The 12,018-nt window shown below is 46.6% G+C and overlaps 1 protein-coding gene across 1 annotated transcript in view; it reads left to right on the forward strand.

Annotated features, from left to right (window-relative positions):
- The window catches only part of LOC112249456 (bone morphogenetic protein receptor type-1B), a 176,247-nt gene that overhangs the window by 144,341 nt on the left and 19,888 nt on the right, over positions 1 to 12,018 (forward strand). The window contains exons 3-4 of the mRNA XM_042320298.1: positions 5,699 to 5,858; positions 9,078 to 9,180. Coding sequence (XP_042176232.1) covers positions 5,699 to 5,858; positions 9,078 to 9,180 — 263 coding nt within the window. The remainder of the gene's footprint in view (positions 1 to 5,698; positions 5,859 to 9,077; positions 9,181 to 12,018) is intronic.

Raw genomic sequence — 12,018 nt, forward strand, 5'->3', positions numbered from 1 at the left:
AAGAACACGCCACATAAACACTTCCCCTGCTGTTTGACGTCAAAACCAAAGGCTGACCTTTCCCCTAATTACAATATAATTGAATTGGCCTCATTGGTCTGAAGTACAACGTCAATGATGTATGTGTCTATCAGGCTGCAAGGAGTAGTGTGACACAGAGTTGCCAGGAAAGAGAGATCTTTCCAAATTCCTCAACTTCAGTTCACCTCAATTCGTCCTTGTGCATGAAGATCTACAATTTCAATATTTCCCCCTTATTTTATGGGAATAGAGAATGCTATGGATTTAATCATTTAAGGAGTTAATTTTACAGGTTGTTACTGCTGTTACAGGTTTGACTGAGAAACATCAAAGGGATAGTTGACCCAAATGCCAAAATGACATTGTTTATAAAGCATAAATTGCTGTTTTACCTTGTCCATAGACTGATTTACAGGGTAAGGAAACCAGTATGTCATTTTGTTATTTTGGGAGAACTAGCCGTTTAAAAAACCATGTTATTTGTTTTGGGGTGTAAAATGGATTATCATGAGGTGTCAAAGCTCTTTGATGAGAGGAGTGGTGGCAAAGACGAAAGAGCCAAGAGAACCAATCATCAGCCTTTGATTAACAGCCCTGAAAATATATATCCTGTCAATTAAACCCCTCCTCTTCCTCAGTATCCTGTCCTGTAAAACCCCTCCTCTTCTTCAGTATCCTGTAAGCCCCTCCTCTTCTTCAGTATCCTGTCCTGTAAAACCCCTCCTCTTCTTCAGTATCCTGTCCTGTAAAACCCCTCCTCTTCTTCAGTATCCTGTAAAACACCTCCTCTTCTTCAGTATCCTGTCCTGTAAAACTCCTCCTCTTCTTCAGTATCCTGTCCTGTAAAACCCCTCCTCTTCTTCAGTATCCTGTCCTGTAAAACCCCTCCTCTTCTTCAGTATCCTGTCCTGTAAAACCCCTCCTCTTCTTCAGTATCCTGTCCTGTAAAACCCCTCCTCTTCTTCAGTATCCTGTCCTGTAAAACCCCTCCTCTTCTTCAGTATCCTGTCCTGTAAAACCCTCCTCTTCTTCAGTATCCTGTCCTGTAAAACCCCCCTCCTCTTCTTCTTCAGTATCCTGTCCTGTAAAACCCCTCCTCTTCTTCAGTATCCTGTCCTGTAAAACCCCTCCTCTTCTTCAGTATCCTGTCCTGTAAAACCCCTCCTCTTCTTCAGTATCCTGTCCTGTAAAACCCCTCCTCCTTCTTCTTCAGTATCCTGTCCTGTAAAACCCTCCTCCTTCTTCTTCAGTATCCTGTCCTGTAAAACCCTCCTCTTCTTCAGTATCCTGTCCTGTCCTGTAAAACCCCTCCTCTTCTTCAGTATCCTGTCCTGTAAAACCCCTCCTCTTCTTCAGTATCCTGTCCTGTAAAACCCCTCCTCTTCTTCAGTATCCTGTCCTGTAAAACCCCTCCTCTTCTTCAGTATCCTGTCCTGTAAAACCCCTCCTCTTCTTCAGTATCCTGTCCTGTAAAACCCCTCCTCTTCTTCAGTATCCTGTAAAACACCTCCTCTTCTTCAGTATCCTGTCCTGTGAAACCCCTCCTCTTCTTCAGTATCCTGTCCTGTAAAACCCCTCCTCTTCTTCAGTATCCTGTAAAGCCCCTCCTCTTCTTCAGTATCCTGTCCTGTAAAACCCCCTCTTCTTCTTCTTCAGTATCCTGTAAAACCCCTCCTCTTCTTCAGTATCCTGTCCTGTAAAACCCTCCCTCTTCTTCGGTATCCTATCCTGTAAAAAATCCCCCTCCTCTTCTTCAGTATCCTGTCCTGTAAAACCCCCCCTCCTCTTCTTCAGTATCCTATCCTGTAAAACCCCCCTCCTCTTCTTCAGTATCCTGTCCTGTAAAACCCCTCCTCTTCTTCAGTATCCTGTCCTGTCAATCCCCCTCCTCTTCTTCAGTATCCTGTCCTGTAAAACTTCCCTCCTCTTCTTCAGTATCCTGTCCTGTAAAACCCCTCCTCTTCTTCAGTATCCTGTCCTGTAAAACCCCTCCTCTTCTTCAGTATCCTGTCCTGTAAAACCCTCCTCTTCTTCAGTATCCTGTAAAACACCTCCTCTTCTTCAGTATCCTGTCCTGTGAAACCCCTCCTCTTCTTCAGTATCCTGTCCTGTAAAACCCCTCCTCTTCTTCAGTATCCTGTAAGCCCCTCTTCTTCGGTATCCTATCCTGTAAAACCCCTCCTCTTCTTCAGTATCCTGTCCTGTAAAACCCCTCCTCTTCTTCAGTATCCTGTAAAACACCTCTTCTTCAGTATCCTGTAAACCCCTCTTCTTCAGTAATCCTGTAAAACCCCTCCTCTTCTTCAGTATCCTGTCCTGTAAAACACCTCCTCTTCTTCAGTATCCTGTAAAACACCTCCTCTTCTTCAGTATCCTGTAAAACACCTCCTCTTCTTCAGTATCCTGTAAAACCCCTCCTCTTCTTCAGTATCCTGTCCTGTAAAACCCCTCCTCTTCTTCAGTATCCTGTAAAACACCTCCTCTTCTTCAGTATCCTGTCCTGTAAAACCCCTCCTCTTCTTCAGTATCCTGTCCTGTAAAACCCCTCCTCTTCTTCAGTATCCTGTCCTGTAAAACCCCTCCTCTTCTTCAGTATCCTGTCCTGTAAAACCCCTCCTATTCTTCAGTATCCTGTCCTGTAAAACCCCTCCTCTTCCTCGGTATCCTGTCCTGTAAAACCCCTCTTCTTCAGTATCCTGTCCTGTAAAACCCTCCTCTTCTTCAGTATCCTGTCCTGTAAAACCCCTCCTCTTCTTCAGTATCCTGTCCTGTAAAACCCCTCCTCTTCCTCGGTATCCTGTCCTGTAAAACCCCTCTTCTTCAGTATCCTGTCCTGTAAAACCCCTCCTCTTCCTCGGTATCCTGTCCTGTAAAACCCCTCTTCTTCTTCAGTATCCTGTCCTGTAAAACCCTCCTCTTCTTCAGTATCCTGTCCTGTAAACCCCTCCTCTTCTTCAGTATCCTATCCTGTAAAACACCTCCTCTTCTTCAGTATCCTATCCTGTAAAACCCCTCTTCTTCAGTATCCTATCCTGTAAAACACCTCCTCTTCTTCAGTATCCTATCCTGTAAAACCCCTCTTCTTCAGTATCCTATCCTGTAAAACCCTCTTCTTCAGTATCCTATCCTGTAAAACACCTCCTCTTCTTCAGTATCCTGTCCTGTAAAACCCCTCTTCTTCAGTATCCTGTAAAACACCTCCTCTTCTTCAGTATCCTGTAAAACCCCTCCTCTTCTTCAGTATCCTGTCCTGTAAAACCCCTCCTCTTCTTCAGTATCCTGTCCTGTAAAACCCCTCCTCTTCTTCAGTATCCTGTCCTGTAAAACCCCTCCTCTTCTGTATCCTGTCCTGTAAAACCCCTCCTCTTCCTCGGTATCCTGTCCTGTAAAACCCCTCCTCTTCTTCAGTATCCTGTCCTGTAAAACCCCTCCTCTTCTTCAGTATCCTGTCCTGTAAAACCCCTCCTCTTCTTCAGTATCCTGTCCTGTAAAACCCCTCCTCTTCCTCGGTATCCTGTCCTGTAAAACCCCTCCTCTTCCTCGGTATCCTGTCCTGTAAAACCCCTCCTCTTCTTCAGTATCCTGTAAAACCCCTCCTCTTCTTCAGTATCCTGTCCTGTAAAACCCTCCTCTTCTTCAGTATCCTGTAAAACCCCTCCTCTTCTTCAGTATCCTGTCCTGTAAAACCCCTCCTCCTCTTCTTCAGTATCCTGTCCTGTAAAACCCCTCCTCTTCCTCGGTATCCTGTCCTGTAAAACCCCTCCTCTTCCTCGGTATCCTGTCCTGTAAAACCCCTCCTCTTCTTCAGTATCCTGTCCTGTAAAACCCCTCCTCTTCCTTGGTATCCTGTCCTGTAAACTCCACTCAAAGTCCTAGCTTTACTACACAAATAGCTGGTTTCCCAGACACAGATGAAGTGTTATCCTGGACTAAACAGTATTTTGATTCTGCACTGAAGGCCCTTTTTAGTCCAGGACTACTGTTAGATCAGTCCTGACGTTGAAATGATCTAACATGTCTGGTGTAATATGGCTGGTTTTTAGGCTTAATCTGTGTCCAGGAAACCACCCCAAAAGTAATGAATGTCCCCAAAAGTCACACGTGTCTTTTATACACTGAGTAGATAAAACATTAGGAATACCTGCTGGGTGTTTCATGCTCAACAGTTTCCCATGTGTATCAAGAATGGTCCACCACCCAAAGGACATCCAGCCAACTTGACACAACTGTGGGAAGCATTGGAGTCAACATGGACCAGCATCCCTGTGGAATTCTTTCTACACCTTGTAGAGTCCATGCCTAGACGAGGCAATTCTGCGGACAGATTGGGGGTGCAACACAATATTAGGAAGGTGGTCCTAATGTTTTGTACACTCAGTGTAGATGTCAAATACATATTAAGGGACAAGGCTTTCTGTAAAGCTGTTGTCTATACATAATAAGGATAATGTCCTACTTCTTTTGGCTACCTGGTTCCATGGTCTTCCACTCTGTCTGGAAAGCTCTTCCGCTGTTGACAGATTGACTTCACACCGATCAAATGGTCCAATCTTTGGAGTGGGTATCGTATGACTGCTAGTGTTTATTGTAACAAGGAAGGACACTTACTTTTTTATTTTTTTGGACGATCTCCACGATGCAGCTGTGAAGCATCTGGTCTGAATGAGTGTGCCAGAATGAATGAAAACCCCCTAACGTATGAATGAAAGGTCTGCGTCCCAAATGGCATCATATTCCCTATAGTGCGCACTACTTTTGAACTGGGTCCATAGGGCTCTTGTTAAAAGTAGTGTGCAGGATACTATTTAGAACACTTCCACTTTCTTCTCCTGATGTGACAAACAGGTGCTCTTTTGAACCGGGATGTGTGTGTAGGAAATGCTGGAGACTATAGAACAACAATGGCTACTTGGATGTAACTATTTTGGAATACGACTTCCAAGACTTTGCCATGTAATCTTTTTTTTGTGAACACCTGTTTATTATTGACTTGTACAACAACGCTATAATCAATGAGAAACAAAAACAAATGTTGAATCCAGCCCATCCCAACCCCAGCCCATCCCAACCCCACCCTAGCCCATCCCAACCCCAGCCCATCCCATCCCAGCCCATCTCAACCCCAGCCCATCTCAACCCCAGCCCATCTCAACCCCAGCCCATCCCATCTCAACCCCAGCCCAGCCCATCTCAACCCCAGCCCAGCCCATCCCAACCCCAGCCCATCCCATCTCAACCCCAGCCCATCCCATCTCAACCCCAGCCCAGCCCATCTCAACCCCAGCCCATCCCATCTCAACCCCAGCCCATCCCATCTCAACCCCAGCCCATCCCATCTCAACCCCAGCCCAGCCCATCCCAACCCCAGCCCATCCCATCTCAACCCCAGCCCAGCCCATCTCAACCCCAGCCCAGCCCATCTCAACCCCAGCCCAGCCCATCCCATCTCAACCCCAGCCCAGCCCATCTCAACCCCAGCCCAGCCCATCCCAACCCCAGCCCATTCCAATGACTTGTTTTTGTGACCAAACTAATGAAGGTGTGATTGTTGCTTGTGAATCCTAAGTCTAACCCTCTGTCTCTCTGTGTCCTGTCCTTGTTGTTAACATTCTGATTGAGGTTGTTGCTTGTGAATCCTAAGTCTAACCCTCTGTCTCTCTGTGTCCTGTCCTTATAGCTAACGTTCTGGACAGTATGTTACTGAGGACTTTGGGGAAGGCGGCGGTGGACAGTGAAAAGGATGCCAGTGGGAGCACAGCCCCAGCCCTGCCCCAGCGACAGCTCTGGTGTTACTGCTATCACCACTGTCCTGAGGACTCCACCAACAACACCTGCAGGTGTGGCCCAACACACACACACACGGATGTATGCACACACATGCACTCACGGATGTACTCTCTCTCACACACACACACACACACACACACACGGATGTATGCGCACACATGCACTCACGAATGTACTCTCTCACACACACACACACACACACACGGATGTATGTGCACACATGCACTCACGAATGTACTCTCTCTCACACACACACACACACACACACGGATGTATGCGCACACATGCACTCACGAATGTACTCTCTCTCACACACACACACACACACACGGATGTATGCACACACATGCACTCACGAATGTACTCTCTCTCACACACACACACACACACACACACACACATTTATTTTACTATCCTTGTGGGGACCAAACAATTGATTCCCATTACAAAATCATATTTTCCTTAACTCCTAAACGTAAACCCTAACCCTAAAATAGCCTTTTTCTTTGTGGGGACCGGTGAAATGTCCCCACTTGTCCCGAATTCCTTGTTTTACTATCCTGGTGAGGACTTCTGGTACCCATAAGGATAGTAAAACCAAACACACACACTATATCCTACACATATATTTGATGCTCATCTTGCACATGCAGATCCAACACTCTGGCCCATCCACATTCACAGTGCTGATCTCAGATCAGGTCCTCTCTGTCCATATAATCTTATTAATTATGATCTAAAAGAGGAAACTGATCCTAGACCAGCATGTTTAAACGATTTGTGAGTATGGGCCACATTCATTCTCTCCTTAGGCTGTATTGATAACCATGGAAGAAAACATGTTTTAGTACCTCACTAGTTTACTTACAGTATGAGTTAACAGTTTTATATGTATTGTTCTGCCTAATGCAGTTTGTTTGGAGTGAAAACTTAGCAGGGTGTGTGGCGCTGCTCGCTGACATGTTCCCTGTCCATGTGTTTTCCCCTTAGCAACTCAACCCTCAAATATTCCCTGACGTTCCATATTATTGCCTGATGTGCTGTGCTAATTAGTTTCAACGCACAAGCTGTCACACACAATAACATCCGTGGCTAATTACTCTGTCTCTTGCCAACTTTGAATATAACATGAATTCATCATTAACGTCATGAAACAGAAGTCCTCTGGGCTAATATTTAACTCCAATAACAACCCTGAACGTGACCTGTTAGTAAAGCTACACACACACACACTATTCCTGTGAGGACTTTTTGGGGACCAAAAATGAATTCCCATTCAAAATCCCTTTTTCCCCTAAACCTAAACCCCTAAGACTTTTTACAAGTGAGGACCGGCAAAATGTCATCACTTCTCCAGAATTTTTGTTGGCTCACTATTCTTGTGAGGCCTTCTGATAATCACAAGTATAGTAAACCGTGTACACACACACACACACCAGTTGTGAATAGTACTCACAACATTTGACTAATTAGCCCCGATCACTAATTAATTAGATGAAGCTGTTGATAATAGACAGTGGGGAGAACAAGTATTTGATACACTGCCAATTTAGCAGGTTTTCCTACTTACAAAGCATGTAGAGGTCTGTAATTTTTATCATTGGTACACTTCAACTGTGCGAGACAGAATCTAAAACAAAAATCCAGAAAATCACATTATATGATTTTTAAGTAATTAATTTGCATTTTATTGCATGACATAAGTATTTGATACATCAGAAAAGCAGAACTTAATATTTGGTACAGAAACCTTTGTTTGCAATTACAGAGATCATACGTTTTCTGTAGTTCTTGACCAGGTTTACACACACTGCAGCAGGGATTTTGGCCCACTCCTCCATACAGACCTTCTCCAGATCCTTCAGGTTTCAGGGCTGTCGCTGGGCAATACGGACTTTCAGCTCCCTCCAAAGATGTTCTATTGGGTTCAGGTCTGGAGACTGGCTAGGCCACTCCAGGACCTTGAGATGCTTCTTACGGAGCCACTCCTTAGTTGCCCTGGCTGTGTGTTTTGGGTCGTTGTCATGCTGGAAGACCCAGCCACGACCCATCTTCAATGCTCTTACTGAGGGAAGGAGGTTGTTGGCCAAGATCTCGCGACACATGGCCATCCTCCCTTCAATACGGTGCAGTCGTCCTTTCCCATTTGCAGAAAATCAACCCCAAAGAATGATGTTTCCACCTCCATGCTTCACAGTTGGGATGGTGTTCTTGGGGTTGTACTCATCCTTCTTCTTCCTCCAAACATGGCGAGTGGAGTTTAGAACAAAAAGCTCTATTTTTTTCTATGGTTTTCTTTGAGACTGTGGTCCCAGCTCTCTTCAGGTCATTGACCAGGTCCTGCCGTGTAGTTCTGGGCTCATGATCATGATCATTGATGCCCCACGAGGTGAGATCTTGCATGGAGCCCTAGACCGAGGGTGATTGACCGTCATCTTGAACTTCTTCCATTTTCTAATAATTGCACCAACAGTTGTTGCCTTCTCACCAAGCTGCTTGCCTATTGTCCTGTAGCCCATCCCAACCTTGTGCAGGTCTACAATTTTATCCCTGATGTCCTTACACAGTTCTCTGGTTTTGGCCATTGTGGAGAGGTTGGAGTCTGTTTGATTGAGTGTGTGGATAGGTGTCTTTTATACAGGTAACGAGTTCAAACAGGTGCAGTTAATACAGGTAATGAGTGGAGAACAGGAGGGCTTCTTAATGAAAAACTAAGGTCTGTGAGAGCCGGAATTCTTACTGGTTGGTAGGTGATCAAATACTTATGTCATGCAATAAAATGCAAATTAATTACTTAAAAATCATACAATGTGATTTTCTGGATTTTTGTTTTAGATTCCGTCTCTCACAGTTGAAGTGTACCTATGATAAAAATTACAGACCTCTACATGCTTTGTAAGTAGGAAAACCTGAAAAATCGGCAGTGTTTCAAATACTTGTTCTCCCCACTGTACATTATTAATAAGTACCTGAAGTCATTGTGCTGGACATAATAGAAATTATTGATCATTTTTTTGCCGATTGATGGTGCTATTGATGCATAAATGATCCGAGTAATGGTGATAATGTATATAGTAATGATGTATGTGAAGCACCTTGTACTGAATTCTGTTTTTGGTACCAAATAAAGTTTGATTTGATCATGATGTTACAGATGGTAATGTAATGCGTTGTGTTCTTTGATCGAGGACGGATAATGATCTGAGTAATGGTGATAGTGCGGGGAGATTGTGATGATCTAGATGGTAATGTGATGCATTGTGATTTAGGACTGATGGGTACTGCTTCACCATGGTGGATGAAGAGGAGGGAGGGGTCCCTGTCCTCACATCAGGATGTCTGGGTCTGGTGGGATCAGAGTTCCAGTGCAGGGTAAGTCTGAGGAACACCCCACTCCACCACACTGAAACCACCACACTGAAACCACCCCACTCCACCATACTGAAAACACCCCACTCCACCACACTGAAACCACCACACTGAAACCAGCCCACTCCACCATACTGAAACCACCCCACTCCACCACACTGAAAACACCCCACTCCACCATACTGAAAACACCCCACTCCACCATACTGAAAACACCCCACTCCACCACACTGAAAACACCCCACTCCACCACACTGAAACCACCACACTGAAACCACCCCACTCCACCATACTGAAAACATCCCACTCCACCATACTGAAACCACCCCACTCCACCATACTGAAACCACCCCACTCCACCATACTGAAACCACCCCACTCCACCATACTGAAAACACCCCACTCCACCATACTGAAAACCCCACTCCACCACACTGAAAACACCCCTCCACCATACTGAAAACACCCCACTCCACCATACTGAAAACACCCCACTCCACCACACTGAAAACACCCCACTCCACCACACTGAAAACACCCCACTCCACCACACTGAAAACACCCCACTCCACCACACTGAAATGAAACCACACCACTCCACCACACTGAAAACACCCTACTCCACCACACTGAAAACACCCCACTCCACCACACTGAAACCACCACACTGAAAACACCACACTGAAACCACCACACTGAAACCACCACACTGAAACCTCCACCACACTGAAACCACCCCACTCCACCACACGGAAAACACCCCACTCCACCACACTGAAAACACCCCACTCCACCACACTGAAACCACTCCACCACACTGAAACCACCACACTGAAAACACCCCACTCCACCACACTGAAACCACCTCACTCCATCACACTGAAACCACCTCACTCCATCACACTGAAACCACCTCACTCCACCACACTGAAACAACCCCACTCCACCACACTGAAACCACTCCACCACACTGAAACCACCTCACACTACCACACTGAAACCACTCCACCACACTGAAACCACCCCACTCTACCGCACTGAAAACACCACACTGAAACCACCCCACTCTTCCACAGTAAGACCACCTCACTCTTCCACACTGAAACCACTCTTCCACAGTAAGACCAACTCACTCTTCCATACTGAAACCACCGCACTCCACCACACAAAAACAACCACACTCCACCACAGTGAAACCACCTCACTCCACCACAGTGAAACCACTCTTCCACACTGAAACCAGTTCACCACACGGAAACCAACCCACTCCACCACACTGAAAACACCACACTCTACCACAGTGAAACCACCTCACTCTTCCACAGTGAAACCACCTCACTCTTCCACAGTGAAACCACCTCACTCCACCACAGTGAAACCACCTCACTCCACCACAGTAAAACCAACTCACTCTTCCACACTGAAACCACCCCACTCCACCACACTGAAACCACCCCACTCTACCACACTGAAACCACCCCACTCCACCACAGTGAAACCACCTCGCTCTTCCACAGTGAAACCACCTCGCTCTTCCACAGTGAAACCACCTCGCTCTTCCACAGTGAAACCACCTCACTCCACCACAGTGAAACCACCTCACTCCACCACAGTAAAACCAACTCACTCTTCCACACTGAAACCACCCCACTCCACCACACTGAAACCACCCCACTCCACCACAGTGAAATCACCTCACTCCACCACAGTGAAACAACCCCACTCCACCACAGTGAAACCACTCTTCCACACTGAAACCACTCCACCACAGTGAAACCACCCCACTCCACCCACTCCACCACACTGAAAACACCCCACTCCACCACACTGAAAACACCCCACTCCACCATACTGAAAACACCCCACTCCACCATACTGAAAACACCCCACTCCACCACACTGAAACCACCCCACTCCACCACACTGAAATGAAACCACACCACTCCACCACACTGAAAACACCCTACTCCACCACACTGAAACCACCACACTGAAACCACCACACTGAAAACACCCCAATCCACCACACTGAAACCACCACACTGAAACCACCCCACTCCACCACACTGAAACCACCCCACTCCACCACACTGAAAACACCCCACTCCACCACACTGAAAACACCCCACTCCACCACACTGAAACCACTCCACCACACTGAAACCACCACACTGAAAACACCCCACTCCACCACACTGAAACCACCTCACTCCATCACACTGAAACCACCTCACTCCATCACACTGAAACCACCTCACTCCATCACACTGAAACCACCTCACTCCACCACACTGAAACAACCCCACTCCACCACCCTGAAACCACTCCACCACACTGAAACCACCCCACTCCACCATACTGAAACCACCCCACTCCACCACACTGAAAACACCCCACTCTACCGCACTGAAAACACCACACTGAAACCACCCCACTCTTCCACAGTAAGACCACCTCACTCTTCCACACTGAAACCACTCTTCCACAGTAAGACCAACTCACTCTTCCATACTGAAACCACCGCACTCCACCACACAAAAACAACCACACTCCACCACAGTGAAACCACCTCACTCCACCACAGTGAAACCACTCTTCCACACTGAAACCAGTTCACCACACGGAAACCAACCCACTCCACCACACTGAAAACACCACACTCTACCACAGTGAAACCACCTCACTCTTCCACAGTGAAACCACCTCACTCTTCCACAGTGAAACCACCTCACTCCACCACAGTGAAACCACCCCACTCTACCACACTGAAACCACCCCACTCCACCACACTGAAACCACCCCACTCCACCACAGTGAAATCACCTCACTCCACCACAGTGA

The sequence above is a fragment of the Oncorhynchus tshawytscha genome, linkage group LG04 (genome assembly GCF_018296145.1).
Source record: "Oncorhynchus tshawytscha isolate Ot180627B linkage group LG04, Otsh_v2.0, whole genome shotgun sequence".
NCBI classification, from domain to species: Eukaryota; Metazoa; Chordata; class Actinopteri; order Salmoniformes; family Salmonidae; genus Oncorhynchus; species Oncorhynchus tshawytscha.